Source organism: Cricetulus griseus (assembly GCF_003668045.3).
Source record: "Cricetulus griseus strain 17A/GY chromosome 1 unlocalized genomic scaffold, alternate assembly CriGri-PICRH-1.0 chr1_1, whole genome shotgun sequence".
In the NCBI taxonomy this organism is placed as follows: domain Eukaryota; kingdom Metazoa; phylum Chordata; class Mammalia; order Rodentia; family Cricetidae; genus Cricetulus; species Cricetulus griseus.
Window position 1 is genome coordinate 48433681 of NW_023276807.1, and position 27072 is coordinate 48460752.

At 43.5% G+C, this 27072-nt stretch overlaps 1 protein-coding gene across 1 annotated transcript in view; it reads left to right on the forward strand.

Annotated features, from left to right (window-relative positions):
- The first annotated feature begins 919 nt into the window (after nucleotides 1-919).
- The window catches only part of Dlc1 (DLC1 Rho GTPase activating protein), a 42578-nt gene continuing 16425 nt past the window's right edge, over nucleotides 920-27072 (forward strand). Inside the window, exons 1-4 of the mRNA XM_027391231.2 lie at nucleotides 920-1283; nucleotides 15063-15134; nucleotides 19156-19237; nucleotides 26080-26143. Of these exons, the coding sequence (XP_027247032.1) occupies nucleotides 1247-1283; nucleotides 15063-15134; nucleotides 19156-19237; nucleotides 26080-26143 (255 nt within the window). The 5' untranslated portion in view covers nucleotides 920-1246. The remainder of the gene's footprint in view (nucleotides 1284-15062; nucleotides 15135-19155; nucleotides 19238-26079; nucleotides 26144-27072) is intronic.

Below are 27072 nucleotides of genomic sequence, written 5' to 3' on the forward strand. Positions count from 1 at the left end.
TGTATAATCCTTCGGAGAAACCATTTGGCCCATAATAAATGCTGTCTTGGGACTGAATGAATCAGTTTCCATCAGTTAAGATAACACACATAACTTACTCCAAAGTAATTTTCATGAAAATTATTAACTTACTCCAAAGTAAATTTTCATGAAAATTGCTGTGGATATTTAAAGACCTTATATTCTGTCTGGAGCTTCAAAATGGGGCTTCTTATGATATAAGGAACCTCCAACTAAGCTGCTTGAGAATCATCTGAACCTTTGAAAAAGAAAAGAAAAAAAAAACAGATTATCACCATCAGATCATAAAAGGCAGGCTGGGGGCCAGTCCATGAGCAGTTTTAGCAGCTGTGATCTTAGTCCAAATGTAAATACACTGGCTATGACTGCGCACACGGTATACTGACTCTCCCCACGTGTTGGGGAAAACTTCCATAACAATGTTAGTACCCACATTCCCTCTGTGCTCTTGTGGGCTTTAGGGAGGAATGGGTGTCCCAAAGACCAGTTATTGTATTTCCCCATTTTCTGATCAAGAGACACTGCTCCATCCTGACCTCCTCACTGTCCCTACCATCATGGCAAGTTTTTGTGATGACCAGCATGAGAGGCTGCGGGTGCACAGAACCACCAAGGGAAAGATAGAGGTTAAATGATGAGCATTAGGCCCGGACCTCTACACCCAGCAAATGCCTCCAGGCTTTTTGCCTTTACCCTAGAGGCCAGTAGTTGGCGACTTTTAGGCGCTTCCCGCCGCCGCCGCCGCCGCAGAAGTGCAGACCCTGGGAAAACATTCCAGGAAAGGGCGGAGGAGGAGAAGGGCGGGATCTCGTGCGCGGTGGGCGGAGCCCGAGCACAGCCCGAGGCCGCAGCGTGGGTCCCGCCCGTGGGGGCGGGCTCAGAGGGAGGGCGAGGCCGGGAGGGCGCGCGGCGAGCAGAGCGCTACAGCGGGCTAGTGGAGGGCGGTGCGCTCCAAGCTGGACCATGGCTGAGCGTCCTCGCAGCAGGAGCTGAGGCTCCCCAGCTGCGTGCCCCGCTCCCTTAGAGCGCTCCCTTCCCGGTCGCAGTCAAAATCCACGATTTTGGCAGAGCTAGGGCGAAGGGCAGGGAAGCTGCGAAACAGGATGTGTTGACGACCGCGAGGGCTCGCGTCCCGGGTGCCACCGTGGGTCCCGGCGTGGGATCCCGATTACTCCGGGCTGCCTCGACGTTCCCGGTGCGCTCCCGCCGCCCTGCGCCGACCTTGATGTGTAGAGACGAGCCGGACACCATGATCCTAACACGTAAGATGGACTTGTGCCTTGTTATCGGACTAGTCTGCTTGGGGTCAGCCGCTGAGGGGACCAGCCGAAGAGGACTTGTCACTCCGCCCTGCCAAGTCCGTGTTGTGGTTGTGTGTTTTGACACGCTTGCAGAGGAGTCGCCCCAGGCTCTGGATTGTAGAACGCGTGTGTTTAAGCAGCTTGGGTCAAGAGTTTGGAGAGGGAGGTTTTAACTTCGGGTCATGTTCCTTGGCCACGTATTGCCTGGCGTCCGGGTGACTTGGACCCATTCTATTCCTAGAAGCTGGCCTCCTGGCCCCGAGGGGCGAGCGACCCCTTTTGGGGGACGGTTCCAGCTCTACTTGCTGCCCTACACCCTGCAAGTCCCAAATCAGCATTGTCCCCCTAAGAATGCATTATTTAAGGGACACTTTAGACTTTAGCTGTACTTGGGGAAATGTTTCTTTAGGACTGTTTGAGAGTACGTTTACAGAAGTGTTCGCTTCTTTTGTTGTCGTTCGCCAGTTTTAAACGCTGGGAATCTCTGAGCCTGGGCAGGCTGAGTCTGTGTTGCTCCTTGGCTACCCCCAACCCCTGTCGCACGTGGGGTTCGGATGGGAAGTCAGCGCTTTCCCGCTGTGTGGGGTGGTTGGACGCGGTTCCTGAAAAGCCCCACCAGATGCCCACGCCCTTGGTCTGAGAGCAAGAGTTCGTCAAGCTGTGGAAAGGAAGGAAACACGTCTCCAGGCCTGAGGCTTTTTTTCTTTTTTAAGTCAAGGAGACGGCCTCTTGGACTAGTGCCCCTCTCTGCGCCCCTGTCCCCTCCTCCAATGTCAGGAGCTGAGAGCCTTTGATCCTTCTTAAGAGTTGCTCCTAGAACAGCAGCCCACCCTGCTGGTGTAATTTTCTGTCTCTGCTAGTCATTTCGGCAGGGCCTTTGGTACGAGGAGTGATGTTGGGGAAGTGAATTGGGGATCAACATCGCGCATGATGCTCGACCCCAGAAAGTGGCATAACCTCACTGTGCCGTCCCCAATCCCGGGTAATAATTGTTGACACAAGGGAAGTTGTGAGGATCAAATAGCTAGTACACGTAAAAATGCCCAGTGGAGTGACGGATACTGACGTTCACTCTGTTCCCAAATGATGCTAATAACTAGAAGGGAAACCCTGCCCAAAGTCATTAATCTGCTCAGTAGAAGAGGAAAAAAATATTGCCCTATCCGGTTTTTGCTTTCAATGAGGCTTTTTACACTCAACGTGGTCACAAATGGGTTCATTCTCTAGAGTCAGAGGTTGTTTCAAGCTGTGGCTGGTGATTCGGAGGAATGCAGCCTTGGCACAGCCATCCATTACCAAAAGATTCGTAGGGGTGGCATATGTGACGCATTTGAGTAGGAAAAAAAATCAGGCTCTGGAGAAGGCAGAATGCCCAGTCTCAAATTACATTTTTTTAACCCCGCAAAATGCTGTTTGCTGAAGGGATGAGGGAAAATAATAGCCCAGCGGACTGCTGCGCAGAACCTATCAGCCTCTCCAAGAGGTTGACTAATTTTGCTTCCATCTGGACAGCAGGCTAGTCCTCTGCGGGATAATTTGCTGACCATAAGGGTGGAATTAACGGAGGCACCCAGTGCCATCTTGGCAAGCAGATTGCAGCAGATGGTGAGAGGGGTGCCCTTCGAGGCAGCAGCCCCCCTGACAGAAGAACCAAAGTCCTGAGGAACGAGTGTCAAATGGTTAACAGATGTGCCTTCAGAAGTTATTTCAAGACATTTCCTGAGAAAATGTTGGAGATTGCCCGTATTCACTTTTATTGAGGCATGCCAGATTTGCAGCCTGGCCCTAGCCTGGGTGCATAATTTTTTCATTAGTCCTACTGTTCAGAGAGTTTAAAATGAAGCCCAGCAGACAGACTTTCTCTCAAGTTCTCTCAAGCTGTTTTTTTTTTTTTTTTCAAAGTTTGCTTTTGACAAATTGACTTTACTCTCCTGCAAGCTGAGTGATACCTTACCCTAAACAAGATAGAAGGTCAGGGGCGGGAGCTGACTTCGTTTTTTTTTTCTCCCAAGCCACAGACTCTGGAATCTGAATATGTGGTCTCCAGCTTAGATCTTTGCCCTACAGTGGATGAGAAAAGTGGTTTCAGTGACTTGTATTCTAATTCCCCTGCTTTTGTAGATTGAATGCAGACCACTCTCTAAGGAGTGAAAAGATGAAGCTGTTTCAGACTTTAATACACTGAGCCGGTCCAAGACATTGCTTTAATTGTGGAACACACACAAGACAGTTTGCCCTCAGCCTTTGTTCTGCATAGTAGTTAAAAGAACAAAGGCCAACAGAACAGGCTAACCGTGATGTTATGACCACAGCAAGGTATTACTAAATAAAGTGAGATTAAACTGTCTAGTCCTCCAAGGGCTGTAGGACTTAAAGGGGCCATGGCAGATTCCTGCAAGAAGCTTCCAGTCTGAGGCTTGGTGAGGCTCCAAGAGGTGGCTTCAAATGCAAAAAAAAAAAAAAAAATTAGTACTTGGGTTCCCTGGGTGTCCCTGTGGAGATTCTAAATCATGGTGCAATGTTTAAATGAGAGTGGTATTTTTATGAGTTAGCCGAGTAAATACTCAATTTGAAAATATTCAAGGAAGAGGTGATTCGGTCCAGTAGAATTGGGGGCATCCAGAGTACAGTGAGCGAAATAAATGGGACTGAAGAGAGCCTTGTTCTGGACAGGATGGGCCAGTATTGTAAACACAAGTTTCTCATGCTTAACTCCCTTTCCTAGCAACAGGAAGACGGAAATGAGGCCATGCGCAAAAAAAAAAAAAAAAAGAAAAAAGAGTCCTAAAGGGCTCCAGACAATACTTGATCCACCCTGCTATTCACCCTGTCCAGCCAGAAGACCTGCAAAAGTAAAAATAACTTCAGGTGTTTCCGCTTCCTCCCTGGATATTACCAAACCAGTGCACACTGATGTCTCAGTTCTGTGCAGAGTGTCAGAACAACCTGGCCCAGGTACCCAGACTCCTGACAAGCCAAACAAAGCAGGGGAAAGGTGGCTGTCATTTTTAATGTTTGAACAGGCCAGGGATACAGTGACATGCGTTAGAGTCAGTGGCAGAGTGATTATAATAGCTAAACATAGCTGTTTCTCGGAATGTGCTCATTTTTTTCATGACCTATCTATATAATGTCTCCTCCTGTGTGGCCAAGGCCAAGTTAAAACTAGCCCCGTTAATAAAGAGTTAATGTCTACTCTGGCCTGAAAAGCACAAGCCCACGTTCATCTATAGAGCTGTGAAATGAGAAGAAAAATTGATTTTGGAACAGACTTTTCACAGCTGTCTCTATTTCTGAGTCTGGCCGTTGTGAATAGAGAAATGCAGAGTGAAGTATTAGTGTCTGTGAAGGGAGACCACGCAAGAGGGCTACAGTTTGTTTTATAGGAACAGGTTACTGCTGTGAATGTGTGCAATCAGTGGTGTTTTCTTTCAGTCTTAAGTTACAGTAGTCCTCTTTTATCCTTGGAGAATATGTTTCCAGATGCCAGGGAGTTCCTGAAACCATAGACATGCCCATCCTCATATATACCATGTGTACCCGTCCCTGCCCCACCCCAACCCCAACCCCGCATACATACATTCCTATGATCAAATTCATAAATTAGAGGCAGTAAAAGATTCACAATAGAAACAACAAAATAGGACCATTGTAACAATAAGCCATAATAGAAGTTATTGAGGACTTACAAACTGTTTATTTCTGGAATTTTTGCATCATGTTCAGTTGGCCATGGGTAGCTGAGATTGAGGCTAAGGGGGCCATGCTGTAGTAGATTAATATGAAAAGGGTAGGTTTCCAGCTGGGGAGGGCTGTCTGTCAGCCTACCCTGTCTGTCAACACATCTCCCTTAGGTGGGCCCCTATGTTATTGTTGGGGATTAGGGTGATCAATGATAAGGGGAGAACAGTCTCCCCGGGGGCAGTTAATTGCATGACTCTGCCTTGACCTTTTCTGCACTAACTATTTCTTCCTTGCTATCAAGGAAGCTTATTTAGCTTATATACTATTGTAGACCCTCATAGTGAAGAGTTGGGCTTTTCTAGAATGTTCCAGTAGAGCCTTGCTGCTTTTTCCTGGGGGCTCTGTGCTCATGGGGAATGGTAATGTGATTGTAGCCCAGCAGATAGAGACAAGCTTCTGTCTTTAGCATCATCTGGGGGAGTCCTAGGGTACCACTTTCAGAAAGTCTACCCTCCACTAGATCGAGCAATGCTTTTTCCAGGGAAGGAACTTTGAAATCAATTTCTAAGAGAAATGTTTGTGCTAGATCTAGATTTGGGATTTTAGGATACCAGGGACTTTTTCCTCTCATGCCTACTTGGACTTGGTGGCTTTTGCAGGTCAGCCTCTCCCCTAGTAGGGTAAAAATCAAAAGGTATTGGAACAGTGACCTCTGTGACACTGGGTCCTCTGATGCCTCTGACACCTCCCATCCACATTTTGATCTCTCGCCTGCCCCGCCTTTCAGTGTCCTGCAGAGAGAACTGGAAGTCACTTCCTGATTCTTGTCACAAAGGCGCCTTCCTTCTCCTGTAGAAGTCTCCAAAGGATGTCTGAGGGACAAAAGTTTTCCACACCCTGAGGTTGTAGCATTCCCAGACTCACCACACTCAGGGAGCCAGTGAGGAAAATGCTTTGGAGTGAAATGGCCTGTGACCCAGGTATGGGTCTATCCTCCAGCCACGCTGTCCTGCCTGTGTGCCCTGTTACACTCAGGCAACAAATCCAATCTGGATAAAATGGAGGCCTTGTCAGAGAGCCAGTGTCTACCAAATTCCCTGTTTCAAACCAAACTGTATGATTCGGAAGGGGGATTTTGTGTGATGCTTGTGCATCTGTGAAAGTCACTGCAAGGGAAATTCCAGAACTTTGCAAATGCATCCTCAGAAAGCCTGTCCCCTGCTGAGGAACAGCTGAGCTAGAGGTTCAGGCAGTGTCCAAGGTCACAGTCATCCCAATAGCACTGCAGACCCCTTCCTGCTGGCCTGTGTAAACAGACGGGGACCCTCACAAAATAGGGATCTTAATGTGTTTAAAGGAAATTAAGTAGATGGACATGAGTTAAAATTTAACTTTTAAATTGTGTGTGCTTGGGGTGCAGAGATTCCCAAGCAATTTTAAAGAAAAACGATTACTTAATTCATCTGGAAGATCGGGATATGTTTCTTTTTTTTTTCTTATATTATTTTGGTATTGATCTGATCAAGTAGGGGTGGGGATATGCCACTCTTCCCTAACCTGTATAAGTTTGATCATATCACCAAAAACCCAACCCAGACCAAAAAAAAAAAAAAAAAAAATTGAGCGTGTCAAATTGAAAAGCATTCTTGTCTAGACCAAAAGAGACTGTAGCTTGTACATTTAACCAGTATTTGCCACATTCTGTTTTCATTAGTTTTTGATAAACTGTAGCATTGTACTTCATTCCTTTCTTAATTTTCTTCTCTCTGTGTCTCTGTCTCTGTCTTTCTCTCTCTCTCTCTCTCTCTCTCTCTCTCTCTCTCTCTCTCTCTCTGTCTGTAAGAGCTAAAATAGAGGTGAGGCAGTATTGGCTTTCTTCGTAGCTGCTGTTTTGTTTAGGTTGGAATTCCTTGCTATCCTCCTTATCTTTAACTTTGGGTTCTGGTCCCATCATGATTTTTAAGTGTTTTATTTTCACTTTCTCTATTCCTCCTGGAGGACCCTGTGATAAAAGCCCTCGTGGGGCAAACATACAGAGAGAAGCAATTGATGTGTACACCAGACTCTCAGTACAGAGATGGGGCTGACTCTAGGATTCCAACCAGGTATTTGGCGTTCAGAAACTGATTGGCTAACCTCAAGATGCGTGCCACATTTAACAGGCTTGAGGCTTTGTAAAATAAGAGCACATTAAAGCCATATCACTCCCTTTCTTGAAACTGTGTTAATGTAAATAGTAAGCACACTAAGACGTAATCCAAACCATTTTCATTAATATATAATTTGAAGTCTTTAAGTATTTGATACAGAACCCTTGAAATACATAAACGTGTATATATTGATTGACAGATGGTGGGCTCCTAATGGTTTTTTTTTTTTTTTCTTAAATGGCATTCAAAGTAATGGGCTTTTTGGTGATTATTTTCATCACATAACATAAAAGCAGAATGGGGACTGGGGGTAGGGCCTGAAGGGGGGTGCCAAAGTTCTATTTTTATCTCACTCTATACTGACATGAAGTAGAAAGAGGTGATGTTGCTGCATCCATTTCCTTAATGGCTCAGTTCCCTCTCAGTGTGACCTCTTTGTCCTGGAGCGCAGGTGTCAATTTTTGATTAGCTGGGAGATATTTTCTATTCCTGGAAATGAAGTGCATTGCTGTGGAGGCTAGCAGTTCCTGACAGCCCGTCACTTGGGAGCTCCCTTCAGCACAGACTGGCAGTGATGGGAGCCACTCGCCCTTGCCTGGCATGAGTGGTAAAAGCAGTGCTTTGCAAATGCTTGTGTGAAAGGGTTCCCAAAGGAAATTTCACTTGATGTCCTTTACTGTGTTGCTGAAGTGTCACCTCAAGTGCTCAATCAAGGTGTAGGCTTTCAGGGTGTCCATAGAGGTTTCCTTCTTTTAAAGTAAAACCCTTTATTATGATGTCATCACATCACGGGGGAAAGTGGCTTCTTTATTCCCCTCCTTAAATTATGTCTAGGAATTCTTTGCTAGAAAGGAGCATATCTGTCTCCAAATCTTCAGCAGATGGAGGAGGCAATTAAAAAGAAACCACCCGGGGCTTCCATGTTTTTACTAGTACTGAGAACTCTCTCCATAACTTAAATGAGAGAGCCATGGAATGAGCAAGAAGCTCTCTAGCCTGGGGACACCATCTGGTGCCTCTGAGTTGGAGCAGATTGTCCAATCTCTGGACCAGCTCCCTTGTAAGGAACAAGGTCCCACGTGCATGTCATCACCTAGCTGTCTGCCTCCCCAGGAGTCAGAATGTCTCTTGAGAAGTAAAACATTAAGGCCCAACAAAAATCTAATTCCATAATTTTCTCTAGGCCAAAGGTTTTTCTGGGAAAATTAGCTTAAGTGTGGGGTCAGTGGATCCACATATAAGCAAGTATTTGGGGTATTATGCTGTCTATACTATGAACTTGGCCTTCATGAAACAAAGCATTGCTTCATTAAAAAGCAGTGTATTCGTTTGAGCGATACAAGCATCAACCAATGTACACAACACTGGCAAATGTTTCTAAAAATACTTTCTAACACCAATACTTTTCGAGGGATTAGAATTCTAGAAATGAACAGAAAGAGAATGCATCCTGAAGAAGAACAGTAGGCAGAAAAGAAGTGCTAGAAGCAAAAGGTTGGAGAGTAGGTATTGTAATTGTGAACCGACAGGTTTACATGTGCATGCATGCACGCATACATACATAGGCACAGTTGTATACGTACATGTGCACTAGAAGTTCTCTATGTAGTTATTAATCAGAAAATTAAGCTTACTATGTTAAAAATTAAATCGTGTTTCATTTACACAGTTACTTATTTGTTGAGGGACCCTCCACACTGCCACAAAATAGTGTGGTTTTGGGAGGATATCGGTGAAGGAAAAGGACAGTATATTCTTGGAGCTTACAAAACGGGCGGACAGAATGTAAACGGTGCATGGCATGGAAAAAGTAAGAGGAGAGTGGGAAGGAGTGGGTAGGCAGAAGCCAGGGGGGCTGGATCAGTTGGGTTGGCATGAGAGTGGGCTTAGGTAGGCGTGTGGTCAGCAACCTGAGTTTCTTTGCCCCTTTTAAGGCTTTCCATGGTGTTCGGGGAGGAGCTCACTGGTGCTGACTAACCAAATCACTTGGAACTTAACAAACACAGGTGCCCCAGACTAGCACTTGAAAAACTTAACTGATTTTCTAGAAGAAGGCAGAGGGTCATTGTACCCCCTGTTCTGGGGCTGAGGCAGCCCTTTCCATCTGACTTCCTGCTTGGCTGGAACTCTGGGTTTTGATTATCCCTGCAGATAGCTGGCAACTCACCTAGTTCAAAAAGTAAAAAAACTCTTGAAGGAGAAAATGCAGGCTGGCTTGCTTCACTTAATGCCCCAAGCCCCAGTTGAGGGATTGCGCTGTCTCCCAGAAACTTCCAGAATATGTGCCTTACTTAGATGCCTGGAATTTTCTTTTAGGCACCTGAGGGTAGGAATGCAACTTAGATGCCCTCAGAATCTTTCCAGTGATTAGATAACATTGGAGTTTAATAAATATTAAATGTGTAGTCTATGTGAGTTTACCCTAGTAGGAATTTATTTTACATAGATAACTCCTGATAACCAGCCTTTGGCAGTTGTGTATGTTTAACATTTATTTTTATAGTTGTCAGGTGAAAGTTCTTAGTCTGCCTTTGAGTAAATGAAAATGATAATGAACTTTCTTTTCTTTACATTTTAAAGACAAATATATGTCTGGTTCTAGTATACAAAGGGAGTATTTGGGGTGTACCTGAATTTAAAGAGTGAAGTTTGTGAGGTGATAGGGGGGAATTTCTTGGAGTCTGGAGAGAGAACACAGACCCTTGAGAGCTAGGGTACCCTGGGACCTCAGAGAGCTTGCTTTTGGAGGCCTTTGATGATCTGAGGAGACAGGCAGCGGCCAAGTTAGGAAGGCCCAAGGACCTTGCAGAGGGGTTTGAACTGTAACTCAAAGGTGATGATAGAAAGTCATTGAACAATTATGAGAAGAAATTTGTGGTTAGTGAAAACCAGTCTAGGTCGTGCATGGAACTTGTTGGGGGGTGGGGTTCACCAAGAGTTGTTGGATTCAGAGGCAGAATCCAGGACAAAAGCATATACACTAGGGCAGTGGTTCTCAACCTTCCTAGTGCTGTGACCCTTTATTTAATACAGTTCCTCATGTGTGATGACCCCCAAACAAAAAAATTATGTTCATTACTCCTTCATAACTGTAATTTTGCTACTGCTGTGAATTGTAATGTAAATATCTGTGTTTTCCAATGTTCTTAGGTAACCCCTAAGAAAGGTTCACAACCCACAGGGCATGTGGGCAGTTGTTGTGTGACTCCTGGGGGAGTCATTCCTGCCTACACTTGTATTGCTTAGAAAGCTTTTATAAAATAAGATGTTTGCCGGGCGGTGGTGGTGCATGCCTTTAACCCCAGCACTCGGGAGGCAGAGGCAGGCCTCTGTGGCTTTGAACTCTGTGAGTTCTACAAGAGCTAGTTCCTGGACAGCCTCCAAAGCCACAAAGAAACCCTGTCTAGAAAAAAAAAAAAAAAAAAAATTGAAAAATAAAATAATAAAATATTCATGCTGCGATGAGACCAATCTGAAAATATGGGACTGAATGGTCTTTGGCATTTGTAGGAAGTCCCCAAGGCTGTGCTTCCACCAAGGAGGACTGAGAATCACTGTGGTTCCTGATGGCTTACTACCGTAATGTACTGTTTGTGGACCTGGATGCTTCTCCAGATGACCCACCCCATGAGCCCCACCCACAAAGTGAAGGTGGGCTGTTACTAAAGCCATTGTGTGCATTGCTGACCTTCTTGACCTGGTGGCCAGAGCCTGATAAGCTGGCCCTTTCTTTCCTTTGAAGGAATTCATGTCACCCAGGGGCAGGAATGAGTCTTGGTTTGGATTTGATAGCCCTGCTTGCCTGCCCATCACTAGAACAGCTCCCTGTACACATGAACCTTTGCCCACACATCTGTCTTATCTCAGGACTTGCACGGAATTAAGGAAAGGGCTTGCATTTTTGTAACATTCCTAATTCCTTAGCATTTCTTGGAAGAAACAGATTTACTGTAGCCTATGGTAGGCATATAGGGAAAGAAGGAAAGAAATCCACAAGTTCCCACTGTGAAAGTATTACAGCCCACTTAGACCTGCTTGACCTGCGTAGGTCAGCGGACCTCAGTGGCAGGATGACTGCTGGCTCAGGGAAAGTTGGCAGGTTTACAGTTAAGGTGTAGTGGGTAGAAGATAGGGGGCATCCCAGCCAGCCAGGAAATGTGTAAATATGGGCTAAGGGTTCCCAGACATGCACAAAGGGTCTCAACACCCATTCATCTCATGGGCAGACTGCTCTGTGAATGACCAACAACTAAGCTGCCTCCAAGACAAATTTCCTGTTTCCTCCTTGACATATTTGTCTGTTGCTTGCTTAGCAGAACCCCTCGTATACTAGTTTCATTGTGTTGCCATTGTACTTCAAGTCTCTGGTGGCCTTTCTGTTTAAAAAACACCATCCTCATTGAGCTCACAACACCAGGCACCTGCACTCAAGGAAAAGCTCTACCTTTAGAGCCAGTTGGGACTGTTGACAGTGAGCAAGGGGAGATGCTAATGACTGGCTACAGGCATATGGTGTTCTCTGGTGTGTGTGTGTGTGTGTGTGTGTGTGTGTGTGTGTTTGTGTTCATGCATGCCCATGTGAACACACACACCACCGTGTGTATGCAGAGGTCAAAGTACAGCTCTCAGGCATTGTTTCTCTCCACCATGGGCTTCAGGATCCATCTCAGGTAATCAGACCTGTGCAAGACCATTGTATACCCAACATCCATCTCTGTGATTCTTCTTCAGTACCTTAAACTTTTTCCCTTGCTACATCCCCTCACACAAAGAAAAGCCTACTCTACACAAAGGAGCATTCTGGGAGTCCAGTATTCCTCCCTCCCCTGGGACATCAAGCCTGTTTTTAAGGAGAGTTGGTTGATATTTCTGCCTGTGTTTAGGATCTTTTATCTTGAGGGTGATGTAAGCATGTATGAGGATCAGTGTGAGGAAATGGGCTGCTGTGTGGAAGGCTCAGGCTTGTCTTGAGTTCCTCAGATCCACCTGTCTGTGCTGTTTTTACACGGGTGCTGGGATTTGAACCGCAGTCCTCATGCTTGCAGAGCAAATGCTCTTACCCACAGAACCATCTCCCTAGCTCACATCCTTTTTTTTCTAACCAGGTGGCCCTAAAAGTGACTGGGTGACGTCAATTTGGGGTTATATGGAGAACATACCGTTTTCTTGATTATAGGAAATAACAGACACAAGCCAGCTGTAGACATCTGGATGTTTCTGAAAACACATGGGACCCTAAGTGATTAATGTATGTGAAAAGTTCTTGTAATGTGTCAGTGATTACATTAACAGATGTAAGGATGGTTTGGAAAAATACATTGCCACTTTCACACCTTTCAACATGAAGTCACTTGCATGAGAAAATCAAGAACACACTGCAAATAGGTGTCAAAATTTTTGCCTTTCTTTTTAGGTTTTTTGTTGTTTGGCTTTTTTTTTTTTTTTTTTTTTTTTAGGTTTTCAAGACAGAGTTACTCTGTGTAGCAGTCCAGGCTGGTCTTAAACTCACAGAGGTCCTTGTTCCTCTGCCTCTGCCTCGGGAGCCACCACCTCCTGGCCTAGATGTCAGAATCCTGTGAACTGGTGCCTGATGAAGGTTTTGCATGTGCGCCCACCTGGTGCCCTGTCTGCCTGTGCCCAAAAATGGACAGATCCTCAGAATTTCTATTTACTTGACACTTTTTAAGCAAAATAATAAGAAAACAAACATTAGTTTTTAACTATTATCTAATGTCCAACCATCTTTTTTGGAAATATTCTCTAATGACATGGAAACAGTTATTTAAAGTACATTTTTAAGAGGCCATGAGTTTGTGGGTCTGGAGAGATGCCTCAGTGGTTTAGAGCACTTGTTGCTCTTTCAGAGGACCCGGGTTCCATTCCCAGCACTCACATGGTGGCTCACAGCCATCTCTAACTCTAGATCCAGGGAATCTGACACCTTCTGAACTCTCTGTGCACCAAGCACACATTCTCAGATCTACACATGCAGGCAAAACACCCATACATGTAAAATATTTTTTTTAAAGCCATGAATTTGTAAGAGAACAAGGAGGGGTATTTGAGAGGTACTAGAGGGAAGGAAGTGAGGGGGGAATGGTGGAATATAATTTCCAGAAATAAAAGAAATAATTTTAAAAAACGAAATACTGCCAGGCGTTGGTGGCGCACGCCTTTAGTCCCAGCACTCAGGAGGCAAAGACAGTTGGATCTCTGTGAGTTCGAGGCCAGCCTGGTCTCCAGAGCGAGTGCCAGGATAGACTCCAAAGCTATACAGAGAAATCCTGCCTCAAAAAAAAAAAGAAAAGAAATACTTTTTTGAAAACAATCATCCTTTTTTCTTTCTTTGAAAATCAGGAGGGCTACACAGAGGGAAAATGTGATTTTCATAGTCTTTAAAATAAAATGTTAAGCATTCATGTTTCTTCTAGAAGCTGTTTTGCAATCTTATCTAAAACTGTCCTAATCTCTTATGAAGACAAGACATGGATTAAAAAAAAATATGTTAGCTCTGGCCACCACCAAGCCTGATATCTGAGATCTGTCTCAGGTCTCTATGGTGGAAGGAGAGAACCGACTTCCACAAACTGTCCTCCGACCTCCACATACTACCTCCTAGGACACATGCCCACCTGCATACACACAAAACAAATAAATGCAATAATTTTAATTTAAGAGTTAGTCCATGAAAAAGTCTGTTTGGGCTTAGATAATTCACATCTGTATATCTTACCTAAGCCCTTCTGCATCCGTACCCCTCTAGCCTCTCCCCCACCAAGCCTTGAATCTTGTGCTTAGTCATTGCTGCTTTCATCAGTACACTAAAATGACTCAAGAAAACAACCTTTCAGATGCTCTTTCAGTTGGGTATCAAGTTGGAAATGCACAGTTTGTTTGCTCCTTGGTGTGCCCGGTCACGGTATTCCTACCTACCTTGATGAATTAAAGTTTTTAATTGAAAGGACAAAGAAAATAATAAGTTAAAATTAAAAACAAAAACCAAAAAGGAAAAAAAAAAAACATTGGAAACCTTCACGTTTCTGTAGACAAAAGCAATATGATGTGTGTATTTGTAATAGTGGCCACCAGACTGACATCTGGCTTAATGAAGATGGGAATCTGGGGTTGATTAGGCAATGTTGAGACTTCTATAAAGTGAATAGCCTTAAGTAACCAAGCACTCTAATGGCCTGAAGAAGGTGGGAAGAGGAGTTGAAAGGAATATTCTTTGTGCAAACACAGAAACTAATTAATGTGTCCAGGACCACCGCTGTGAGTCAGTTTTAACAGGATTGTAAATATGTGCTTGAGTGAGTTTTAACACAGTGTGTCAGCTGCTCTTGGCCTCTCCGTTTATCAATACTATCTACAAGATGTTTAACCACAGGGAAGTGGAGTCTTTATTAGGCAGTTAGCCTGCCAAGATGCTGGGATTTGGTGACATCATACCCTCAGTTTCCTGAGGCAGCCCGTGACTCTCTCCTACTGATGGATGAATACCTCTCGGCTCCTAAAGGCATTTGTCCTAGTCTTTGGCTATTAAAATTCCCAGTCCCCAGGCGTCACAAGGGCTGTGACTATGCCAGGTCAATCAAGTTCTACTCTAGGTATAAGGGTGTTTCTGGTGGGTTGTTGTTGAAGCAGAAGATAATAGACCTTGTTAGACCAACCGAACTTCAAATTAGTTACTCATACACTCATACTGCTTTGTGTTTTGGAAGCGTGTCTGGAAGCAGCGCTGAGTAACTGCTGGGAGCCCATCTTGGATTTTGTTTGTTGGTTTTGATTTCTGCAGCACTGGGGATCAATCCCAGTGATACAGAAGTTGTATTTTACTTGTCTGATAGAATCAGTTTATTAATGCAGGAAAGCATGGCTAACAAACTCGTCTTCTCTTTGTTTCTAGAAATTGAAGCCAAGGAAGCTTGTGATTGGCTGCGGGTAACTGGATTCCCCCAGTACGCACAGCTTTATGAAGGTAAGGCAGGATGCCATCTTATTTTAAGTCAGCATAGTCATAACACGGACTTCATGGACCTAGGAGCTATTTAGAGACGTTTTGTTACTTTGTTAAATATTTCATTTTTAAAAATAATGGGAAAGGTACCCAAGACTCCCACCATTCAAAACAAAAGAAACCAGGACCTTGGTAATAAGAGTCGTCTTGTCCCCCTGCAAAGAGTAGCCCATGTCCCAAAAACACTTAGTGGTTTTTGTGTTCTCATTTTCTGTAATTTTGTTGAAGTTCTTGAAAGGTATATTTTATGTAAAGTCTAGTTTTGCAAAAAATAAAAAAATGGTATTGTGTATATTTAATCTGTTCGGATAATACTGTATAATACTATATTAAGGTTCCTCTAACCTGTGTTTTCCTGTGGCTCATTTTCTTTGACTGCTATATAATACTCCATCAAATGGACTGAAGATCATTCAATCTCTATTCTGGTTGTTGGACATTTCAGTAGTTTTATTTTTGGAAACTGTTATTTTTGAACATTCATGTGCCTATCTTTTGTAACACATGCAGAATCATTTAACTCGCACGAGCCCAGAAATAAGATTTCTGAGTAATAACAGGAGATGCCCATACTCTATTTTGTAGTGCACATTTTCCCCACAGTGTGTGCTCTAGCTTTCCCAGTACAAACCATAACAGAAAAAGAAAAGTAAAGTAAAAAGAAAAAGGTCACTGGACTAGTTTGCATCCTTTGTCTCTGTGATAAACAATATGACCAAAAGCAACTTGCAGAGAAAAGGGTTTATTTCATCTTGACAACTTACACCTGGAAGGAGGAACTAAAGCAGAGTCCATGGAGGAGTGCTGCTTACTGGCTAGCTTCCTTACAGTACTCAGAATCACCTGCCTAAGGGCGCCCCTGCCCACAGTGGGCTGAACTCTACCAAATCAATCATTAATCAAGAAAATACAACCCAGACTTGCCTACAGGCCATCTGATAGAGGCATTTTCTCAGTTGTGGCACTCTCTTCCTACATGACCCTGGCTTGTGTCAAGTTGACAGGGTGCTAGCTAGGGACAGAGGAAAGAGCAGTCATGTCTAACTGATTCTTGTAGTTTTGTGTTCTGAGATGAATTAGCTGTTCATATGAGAGACTTATCTGTATATGAAATTAGTTTATAATAATCACAGGTTTGAAATAGTGAACTCCATTTTATAGATAATTTTCATTTTTTAAATTTAAATTTTTTACTTCAATTTTTTTTATACAATATATTTTGATCCTGTTTTTTTCCCTCTGGCAACTCCTCCCAGATCTGCCCCACCTCCCTATCCACCCAACTTCATGCATTTGCCGGTGCTCTCTCCCCCCCTCCCCCCAGGCTCCTCTACTGAGGGGAGGGATTTGATGTCAGAGCAGGAAGTCAAGGCAGGAACCTGGAGAGAGAAACACTCATGTGTTTAGGGCTGAGTTTTCCAAGGTCTCTCACTCTCTGGCTGTGGGTCTCTGTATTTGTTCCCATTTGCTGTAAGAGGAAGCTTCTCTGATGATGGCTAAGCAAGCCACTGATCTATGAGTATAGCAAAGTGTCATTAGAAGTCCTTTTATTGCTACAGTTTTTTTTTTTTTAAGAATTTTTGTTTAGATCAATAGTATTTGATTTTACCCAAGGTCCCTGAGCTCTCTACCCTCAGATTCTTGGTCACCCAAGCCGTGTTGGGAATGGGTTCCATTTCATGGAGTGGGTCTTAAGTCAAATCAGATCTTGGTTGGTTGGTTACCCCCATTTAGCAAGGATTGGCATTTACATTTTTCTTTTGGTAGTATACAAATACCAAAAACACTAAAACGTGGGGGTGAAGGCTCTCATTTTATAGATAATTTTATTTTCAAATCAAATCAAAGTGTGGAATGATTCCTAACATTAATACATAGTCTTCTGTAACACTCAGTGATAATTTATATTTATGTTCTGAAATAGTTTACTATCCCTGAATTTCACAGCATATATACAATTTTGCATTGTTCTTTTATTTTGATTTTTGACTCTATGCTTAACGTGGGGGGAGTTGCTTACCTTCAGACAGAACTTCTGACCTATTAAAGCGCTTTGGAGGTAGAAGCAGGAGCAGCTCTTGTTGCTTTTCTAATTTACAGCTCTCCTGATGCTTGGGAAAGGTAATTGGATTTGCGGTGGCCAGGCTTTTGTTTTCCACTTTAAGATTAAATTTCCCTCAATTATGTCCTTTTGGGGTGTGGATTCGATGCTGGGTGGCACCTTCTTGTGCCTGTTGGTTTTGGTAAATCCAATTTCCAGCCCCTGTCTTACTCTCACAGTCCTAAAATGCATGCTCCATCCTCTTGGTTGGTAGCTCCCCTACCCCACCTCCTGCACCTGTCCATGTCATTTGAAGCATAGATGTGTAAGATCCCCCGGAAAGCTCAGGCCCTTAGTGACTAAGATAAGGTCAGACAAGCTATGTGTTCGGCTGTTATGGCTGCAGAAATGGGGAGCTGGTCCCTTCAGATGGACTCTGGGATATGCTGTGCCATCTTCTGGACAATCTTTCCCACTTCATCCTGCCTCTATGCCAGGTGAACAAGCCACACATATTTGATAGTGTGGCTGCCCACATACCCCACATCTTCCCAATAAACTCCATTTGGTGCCTGCCTATTTTCACTTCCTCCCGCTAAACTCAAGCTGGAAGTTCAGATGACTTCTACCCATCAGATCCTTCAGTGAACAATCTAGGCAAATAAGAGCTGCCTTTACCCAGTGGAATTTCGGAACTGTTGTCATGTTTCTATCATTCCTGGTAGTCTTTCTCCTCTCTACTCTGTTGGATGCGTTTGTCCACAGGCTTTCACTTTAATTATGGATAGTCTGAAACCTCTATGTATACCATGCTGTCCTTAAATTCACAGAAACCTGCCTGCTTCTGCTGTGATTAAAGGCTTGTGCCATCATGTCTGGTAATTGAAGGGATTTTTATTTCAAAATCCTGGACCCAAGAAGCATATTAATTTTTTTCAATTTTCAGTTGACACGTAGTATTCGTATATATGTGAGGCATGGTGTACCATTATATTACATGTTTATATTATGTAGTAATCAGAACAGGGTAATCCACATAGCTGTCATCCCAAATATTTATTACTGCTTTGTCTGGAGGAAACAGTCATAATCCTCTGTCTACTAGCCATTTTGAAAAATACAATCATGGTCATTCGTAGATGTCTTAGTAACACCATAGCTTTAGTCGTTATCCCTCCGAGCACCTGGTAAACAACCTTTCTCCATCCCTCACCTTCCCCTCCCCCTTGCAGACTCCCTTGTTCCCAGGCTTGTAACCACTATTTCACTGTCTACTGGCAGGACTCTCTTCAAGCAATACAGAGAAATTCTTCCTGCTTTCAGTGGCTCATTGTTCTGAGAGCACTGGACTCTCACAGATTGAGGGGCTTGGTTGTCATTGTTTTACAGTATCTGTATAGTCCTTTGTTTTACCGGGAGTTAACCCATTGGCCATCATATGCAAGGGCTAAGATTTGTTTTAAAATAGCATATCTTGAATTCTCTGCATTGTATCCTATCATGTAAATGGACCAGTCCCTCCAGCTGCCCTTTGCCATTGTTCCCTGAATCTTTCCTGGCCCTGGTCCTGTTTTGTTTTGGGGTTTGCTTTTGTTTTTCTTGTGGCCCCTTCCCAGATGACACATGAGCAAAGACATTTTTTTTAAGTCTCATTACAAAGGAGACTCCTTACTGGATTCATTCTGGCTTAAATTATAACTTACAGCAGGCATTCACTGCCTGGTAATTAGCTTAAAGGTGGAGAGTGTTTTGAACCACTAAACAACTTGGAGTTCCTAAACTACTTTAGAACTGGTTTCAATCACAAGTGGAATTGTTGCCTGCACCTGCATAGCTTGCCAGGGAATGAGGACAATAGCTACATAATCTAACACATTGCCAAAAGAGGCTAATTTGGCAAGATCCTAGGCGCTCAACTGTACTTACTTTTTCTCCCTACAGATCTCCTGTTCCCTATTGATATTTCTCTGGTCAAGAGAGAACATGATTTCTTGGACAGAGATGCCATCGAGGCCCTGTGCAGGTAAACTGACATTTTCCTTTCTTTTAAAAACACAGTACTTGAATCTCAGCACTCAGCAAGCAAGGGCAGTCCAAACTGAGTTTAAGGCCAGCCTGGTGTAGAGAATAAGTTCCTGGATATCCAGAGCTACCCGGAGAGACCCTGTCTCAGGAAAAGAAAACGTAAAAAAAAAAAAAAAAAAAGATAGTCATCTCTCACACTTGGTTTGCTTTCAGTTTGATCCACATGAAGTCTTTGATGATCAAATGATACAATGATTTATGTTGCTGTGTTATGGAGTGGTGGATGAAAGCTAAAGTAAAATGCTTTTGTGTGATATATCATCGTTGAAATAGCATCCACGCTGTTGTCGTAGGCCCTCACATAGCACCGTCCCATATTTTGTTACCATCTGACGCAGAAACAATAAACTTTCTGGAGGTTGGCAAATGCAGACTTTCTAAGGAGTCAATGTCACTGACCGTGAACACCATGGAGTCAAAGCTGCCCCTGTACTGAGTGGAAGGAGACATTCAGTGGGGCGGGGCTTAGTAAAGCCAGCCAGGGATTTCATCTGAATTCCAAGGAGGCTCCTCAGAAGCCCCAGCCACCCCAGGTAGAGTGATGATAGGATTAAATAGGCCGTAAACTCACCAAGCACAGGCACTTTAATGTATGGAAGACAGGCAGTAAAGGGGGCATTGGTGTGAACTGTGAATAAAGCTGTCAGAGGTCCTGTTCAGTGAGCTGGTAGCTCTCCAGGCTGAGAAGCAGCTTGTGGGATTTAGAGAAGTAAAAGTAATAAAACCTGAGGCTACAAGGGCCGCAGATAATCCTTTCAAACCCCAGATGACATTTTTATTCATCTCGCATTATTCATCCCTTGTAATTTTTCTCGAAACCGTTGAAAAGCCTTCATAGCCCAGGAACACATATACACAGACAGAACTCACATGTTGGTTGGATCCTAACGTTAAAATCAATTCTCTTTTCATTTCTAAAAGACCTTAATTGTGTGTGTGTGTGTGTGTATGCTTGGGGAGGCCAGAGGTCACTTGTCCAATACTCCTCAATTGTTCTTTGCCTTATCTTTTTGAGGCTAGGTCTCTCACTGAACCTGGAGCTCCAGTTCATCTAGACTGTTGAGCCAGTGGGCTCCAGTGCTGTGATGCCTGGCTTTTACCCGGATGCAGGGGATCCAAACCCAGGCCCTCATGCTTGCTGTGCCTGGCGTCCCCCTAATTTTAGTGTCTGTTTTAACTGGGGAAAACATCTTAAGTTGAAATGATATCTGGTGTTTCTTTTCCTGTGTAGATGATGAGCACAGTAACAGCTGTCACATACATACACATGCACGTACCATCCTTTTTTGTATAATGTTGTTTGAAGGGTAGTGTGGTTTTGGGAAAAGATAAGTTATATGTTTAGAGTATGGAAAAGACTGGATTTCGTCGATTATGAAAGAAAGAAAAAAAAAGCCATGTGTACACACCCCCCCCCCAAGAAACAGTGTGCAGCTGTAGTGAGAAGTGTCCAGGGCATGCACACACTTTTCTGGGAAAAGTGAGTTTGTGTCCTGGAGTATGTAATATCATCACTATGTCGTCTGGAATGAGAAAATGTCACCAGTGCAGTTTGGAGAGGGAGAGAAGTCAGCATCTGGAATCTGAACTGCCCCGGACATTGTAAAGATGTTTTCTCGCTTAGCTGGGTGGCAGAATTAATTTATTCTCAAGCCATCACTGATGCTAATGCATATGAATGAGGTCACTCAGAAAAGGCATCTTAGGAAATACTGGAGCTTTGTGTCAGATCACCCATTTCACACATGTTAAGCCACTTAGGGAGTTGGCCTTCTGAACTACATCAACCACTTAGGAATGTCTGGGTCAGAAAAATACCATTGCAGTAAGTATTTCAGCCCAAAGAGTTATGATTAAATTCTTGAAGAATTTTTTTTTTTTTTTTTTTTTTTTTTTTTTTTTTTTTTTTTTTTTTTACGAATTGTTCTTGAATGTCAGTTCAAAATCAACTTTTTCCTTTTTCGAAGGAAAAAGGCATGCTGCACAGTTTGGTTTCGCCAGCTGTGAATACCACCTAGGAGGAGACGCCACCTCCCAGAGAAGAGACTAGATCTGAACAAAGAAAGGCCTAAAGGAAACTGCTCCTTTACCTGTGTTCGAACTTGACAATGTATACTGGGTCAGCTTCAGTTTTCCCTTGTATAGACAAATATATCCCTTATAGATTAGGTGTGATAGTAAAAACAAGAGAAAAAAAAAATCATCAAACCCAGTTTGGAGGATGTGTTTTTTTTTTTTTGTTTTTTTTTTTTTTCCTTTTTTAATGAAATTTTTATTCATTGTGTAATAAGGGCTCACTGTCATCTCAGCTCTGGGGAGGCAGAGGAAAACATGGGAATTCAAAGCCAGACTGGGCTAAACAGCAAGATCCCTCCTCAAACAACTACTTTCTAATTAAAAGGGAGAGATTATTCAGGACCCATAATGATAGTCATCAAAATTTGGGGAGATGGAAAGCCTCAGGGCCTGTGTCCACGCAGTCACATAATGGCGGTGACTTTGGCCTTCAGAGAAGGAAATAGATGGGAGCTGTAGGCAGATTTCAAGACCCCCCCCCCAATAGGTTTTCTGACATTCACTTTATTTTCTACATATGCGTACTGCAGAGACATCCTCTGCCTATGGAATTCCAGGCCCCTCAGATAACAGAGCTGTGGTGTGATTACAAACATCTCCTTTTGGCTTGTGATGTTGTCGGTGGGCAGACTTTTTGTGCACATCCGTCTTCCCCCACCCCCATTTAAACATTTAAGCAGATGAGTTGGAGAAGCTCAGTTGGAAGCATCACGTGCTCGCTCACATCACGTGCTCTCCCGTGAAGTAGGCCACATTCAATGTGTAGTCGCACTAGCTTTCTACTTGGACAGAAAATATCCACATTCCTGTATTTGCAAGTCACACAACAGTTGTGATAAAAAGCTAAAAGGAGCTGATTTCTTGTAGTATTGGTTTTTTTGGTTTTTTTTGTGTGTGTGTGTTTTTTTTTTTTTTTTTTTTTTTTTTTTTTTTTTTTTTTTTACTCAGGGCAGAAGACTCTTAGACATAAAAGCAGGGATAGAATGAGGTTGAACACTGGTACCATCAAAATATAAACTTTAATAATGACCAAAAATTAAAATTATGAGACCGGTAGGCTACCCAACTTTTTTTTTTTTCAGAGACAGGGTTTCTTTGTGTAGTTCTGGCTGTCCTAGAACTTACTCTGTAAAGCAGGCTGGCCTTGAACTCACTGAGATCTGCCTGCCTCTGCCTCCCAAGTGCTGGGAATAAAGGCAAGCACCACCGCCTGACTTACCCTTCAGGTGTTAGTCTAAGGTAGCAACGTACTAGTTCCCTTAAAGAGATTGGCTTTTCTGTCAGTCCTGCTGGCTTCACTAATATTCTAAACCCATTAAGAAAGCTATGACTATGATTATGGAAGAGTGCAGCTTTTCTCAAACCACATACTGACCATGCTGTAAAACTGTGAGCCATGCTGGGTACCCTTTGTCTTCCTGTGGCTTTAGAACATTCCACATTGCTGTTTTCCTTCAGAATTAAAACTGACTCCTTCTACCAACACATGAAAGAAATGTGACATTAGCTAGTAGTTGTCAAATGAAAAAAAAAAAAAAAAAAAACTATGTAGTCTGTCACTGTCATCTTCAGTATGTACTTTGTCCCCAAGCCACCCATGACCTGTCAAAGCTGTCAAACAGCCTTCCAGAGGCATTCTGACCATGTTCCTCTTTCCATTCAGTTTAAAATGAAGCAAGTAATTGGGAGGAGGATCTTTATTGTGTAGCCCAAACTGGGCTGGAACTCAGCAATCCTCCTGCCTCCTCCTCCCAAATGCTAGGATGACACCCAGCAACAAATAATTTAATTTAAACATATTATGTATAATTCCAAGAAAATCTCTTAAGAATTGGGAGAATTTTTGTCAGGTCCTTTGTTTCCGTAGCATTTCTTCTGCTTTTTGTTTTAAATGCAAGGAGGCCCAGATCTCCATCTCTATCCTTTTATCTACATGCCTACAGCTCTGTGCAGCCAAACTCGTGAACCTTTGATAGTCCGCCCTTGGCTCCCTCTGTCTTTAGAGCAGACCCAAGTTACCCAGGAGATAAGACCCACACATTCCTTTGGTGTTGGGCCCTGGGCGGTGGCGGGTAGAATGCCCAAGGCTACAGATGGTTATTGATAACAGTATTTCAGCTGCTTACTTGAAGGATGCTACTTCAGCTCTACTTGGCTTTCATTTGTTACCATCATTAATCTTGTTTCAGAACCACGTGTAGAAGATGCTGTGTTTGGGCACCAGAGCCACTGTCTTTTAATCTTGGGTCCTGGGTCAAAATTCCTGAGTTCTCTGCACTCCCTTTCTTCCCTTATAAAGATAAGTCGCAGTGTCATTTCTAGGAAGATTGTCAGAGAGCTAACTATGAGCCACTGCATTAGAAGTGTGCAGCACAGTCCCTCACCCAGAGAGAGACAGTGGCAGTTCACCTAGCTAGAACCATTTTTTTTTAAATTCTTGATTAACATAACATGACTGTGTGGTAGCGTGTGATGTTTCCATACTTGTATGTAAAGTATGACCAAATCATGGGATTCACCTATCTACCACCTTGCACTTTTACCATTTCTTGTCTTGGGAATATTCAAGTTAGCCACTTTAAAATAAAGTAATGCTAACTGTAGTCACCCCATTATATCGAGTCCTTCTGTCTCTGTGCTGCATTCACTCCCTGCCCATTTGGAGCTCACTGTCCCTTGCCAACTTCTAGTGACCACTTTGTGTTCTCTTCTTTGAAATGAGTTTCTTCTCTGGTTAGAGCTACTGTCTTATGTCCCTATTGCCCTTCTAGAGGTATATAGGCCCTCCTCGCAAGCCTTTGGAGATCCTGGGGAATGCAGGCCAGTTAAGGGAAAATAAATGAAAACCACAGAAACCCTGAAAGTAACTTTTGCCTTCAGGAATGCAATGCCATTAGTTTGCTGCTACCAACCTAAAAAGATAAACTTGACCTATATAAAACTAACCTCCTGGGTCTTTTTTTGTTTGGCCCCAGTCTGGAGTTTGTGAAGTCGCTCCGCCTCCCCCACCCCCATAGGCTTCCATGCCTAGTAAATTTGGTTATAAACATCATTCAACCATTAAAGCCCAAATGGAGTCAAGTGGAGATTTGATTACAGGTTTGATTAATGAAACCCAGACCTAAGACTAACTGTAACCATTCCTCATTCTTGAAGCCTTGAAAAGATTGGGGGAGGGGGGCTGAAAATAGTGGGCGTGTCAATTAACTGATGTTCTTTAGAGAGGGGCCCCACACCCCTCTACAAGCCCACAGTGTTTCTCAGCTATTTTCATTCCCTCCCCATCCATGGAGAGTTTTCTGAACATTAGTGCCCTGCTTTATCTCTGTTTATTCTATAAACAGGCTTCCACATCATCTGTGGAACCAAAGGCAGGCTTATCGGGCTGCAGAAATACTGCCTGTCCCAGTACATCCAGGTTGTCAGATGAGTTACCAGAGCAGGATGGGGGAGATAAAGCCTAAGGAGTACACAGGATCAGTTTGAAATGGAAGGAATTAAGTGCTCTTTCTCCATGAAAATGGAAGGTTGCAGCTTGAGAAAGAAATACAGGACCGATTGGGGGGGGGGGTTCACAAGGCTTAGGAGGTAGCAAACAGTTTCAAAGGGTCATTTAAAGAATCGGTGATGGTCATCTGGAAGGTATTAGGAAGAACCAAGGCCTGGAGAGCTGTCAGTCACACACACTGTGCATGCTAGTTAGGAAGTATGTAGAGTGTGCCTCTTTTTTTTTTTTTTCCTATTTCCTGTGACTTTTCTTTAAGTATTCTATTTTTTTAATGAAAGTGGTTGATTGATGGTTGATTGGTTGAGTGATTTCCATTGTGCTAAGGATTGAACCTGGAACCTCGTGTGTACTAGGCAAGTCCTCTATCACTGAGCTACACTGCCATCCCTGTTTCTGTAATGTTACATGGATGTTACTTTTGGGTGGCGGGGCAGAATGTTCAGAGCTGCAGCAGATTGGCCCCCTGTTCCAAAGAAGGTGATATTAATGCCTGCTTGAACCCAGTGAGATTCTGGTACCCAGGTTTGCAGTGTACAGATTTTAGAATAATCATTTGTGCTATTGCTGTTGGTATGTATGGCATACATACTCTGCTGACAGAAAACCATGTAAAGCATTGAGCCTGACAGAAGACTGACACTTCCTCTCTGTAGAATAAACTAAAACCTCTGTAAAATTACCTTCTGAGATGGTCATTTGTTGGAGCTTACTGAGGCCTGTTGTCCTTTTTAATCCTAACTTGATGGAATTGGGATACACTGAACATTTTGCCAGCAGCCCTTCCTCAGTTCCTTGCCATGGCCTGTATCTCCCCTGAAGCAGACGGCACACTAACACTACAACTATAGTATGCCATCTACTCAAGAAAAGGTAAAAATGTAAGCAAAAAGCACATGAAAGAGAAAGGCACCTTTTAAAAGTCATTCACATTTGGGGAGACTAGAACTCACTAGCTAGACCAGGCTGGCCTCACACTCAGAGACCTGCATGCCTCTGCCTCCCAGGTCCTGAGGTTAAAGGCGTGCACAACCTTGCCAGGACTAAATTACTCATTTTATAACAGAAGTTTACGATACTTGGCTAAATGAGAAATGAGTTCAGGGAAGCCTGCCGTAGGTGTCAGTTGTTTAGAAGAAATACTTGCCTGCCCATGAGTGGTTTCCTTTCTTTGATGATGTCCTTTCTCTGCTCTGTAGGCGACTGAATACGTTAAACAAGTGTGCGGTGATGAAGCTGGAGGTCAGCCCTCACCGGAAACGAGTGAGTACCCGAATTACACAACAGGGTGGGGGCAACAAGCATGCAAACCCAAACAGGACTAGGTGCGCTGTAGAAGGTTCTGCTTGTCTGGTCGAAATGTTAAAACCCATATTTGCAGTCAGCTGAAGGAAATCATCTGTTACTTCCCCCCCCCCCAATGAACTCGGTGGGTGCCGTATGATTAAGAACACGAAGTGGGTTGAATTGCAGAGGAATTTCGCATTGCTCCCTGGAGGACATAAAGCTAACATTTTTTAGGAACTCTTCCCGATTCCCGGATGGAACAGTAACTCCATCTCAGAGCTGTCAAGATGAAAGCAAAGGCTGGCTTGAGGGATACTGGAATAGTAGGAGATTTGGTGTGGGGCAGGGAGGAAGGGGCCATGGCAGGAAGTCGCACGCACACACCCACTCTGTTAGTGGTGATGTGAACTGTTTTGTTTTGTTTTTTTTCTGGAAAAGAGCTGTGGGACCTTGGGAAAGGGTGAGTCAATGCTAGGAGTTAGTGTCACAGATTCGGTAAACAGCAATCAATTTGCCCACAGAGCATAGTCCTGACTGTGGAAACTATACATTTTAATTATTCGACAGTCTCTGACATGCACAAAGCTGCCTTCTTCGGTAGTTGAACTTTATAAATGAGTGATGGGAACCTCAGTACCCACTGAGCTGGGCAGAGAGTCTCTATTTGGGTGTAGGTGACTGTCTACTCAGTGTCTTAGCAAATTGGGTCTTGATACTGTCACATCAGTGGTAAGGGTAGCTGGCATACGGAGTTGGGTCTTTTCATTACAGTTTTAAGACAGTATTCTGGTGGGACATTCCAGATTGCTGAACATAAGCCAAACATAATCATTTGCCATGCTCCCTAGTGTCTACAAATGCCCTATGCTGGTGACACTCACTGGGCATTCTTGAAGCCCTGTTAA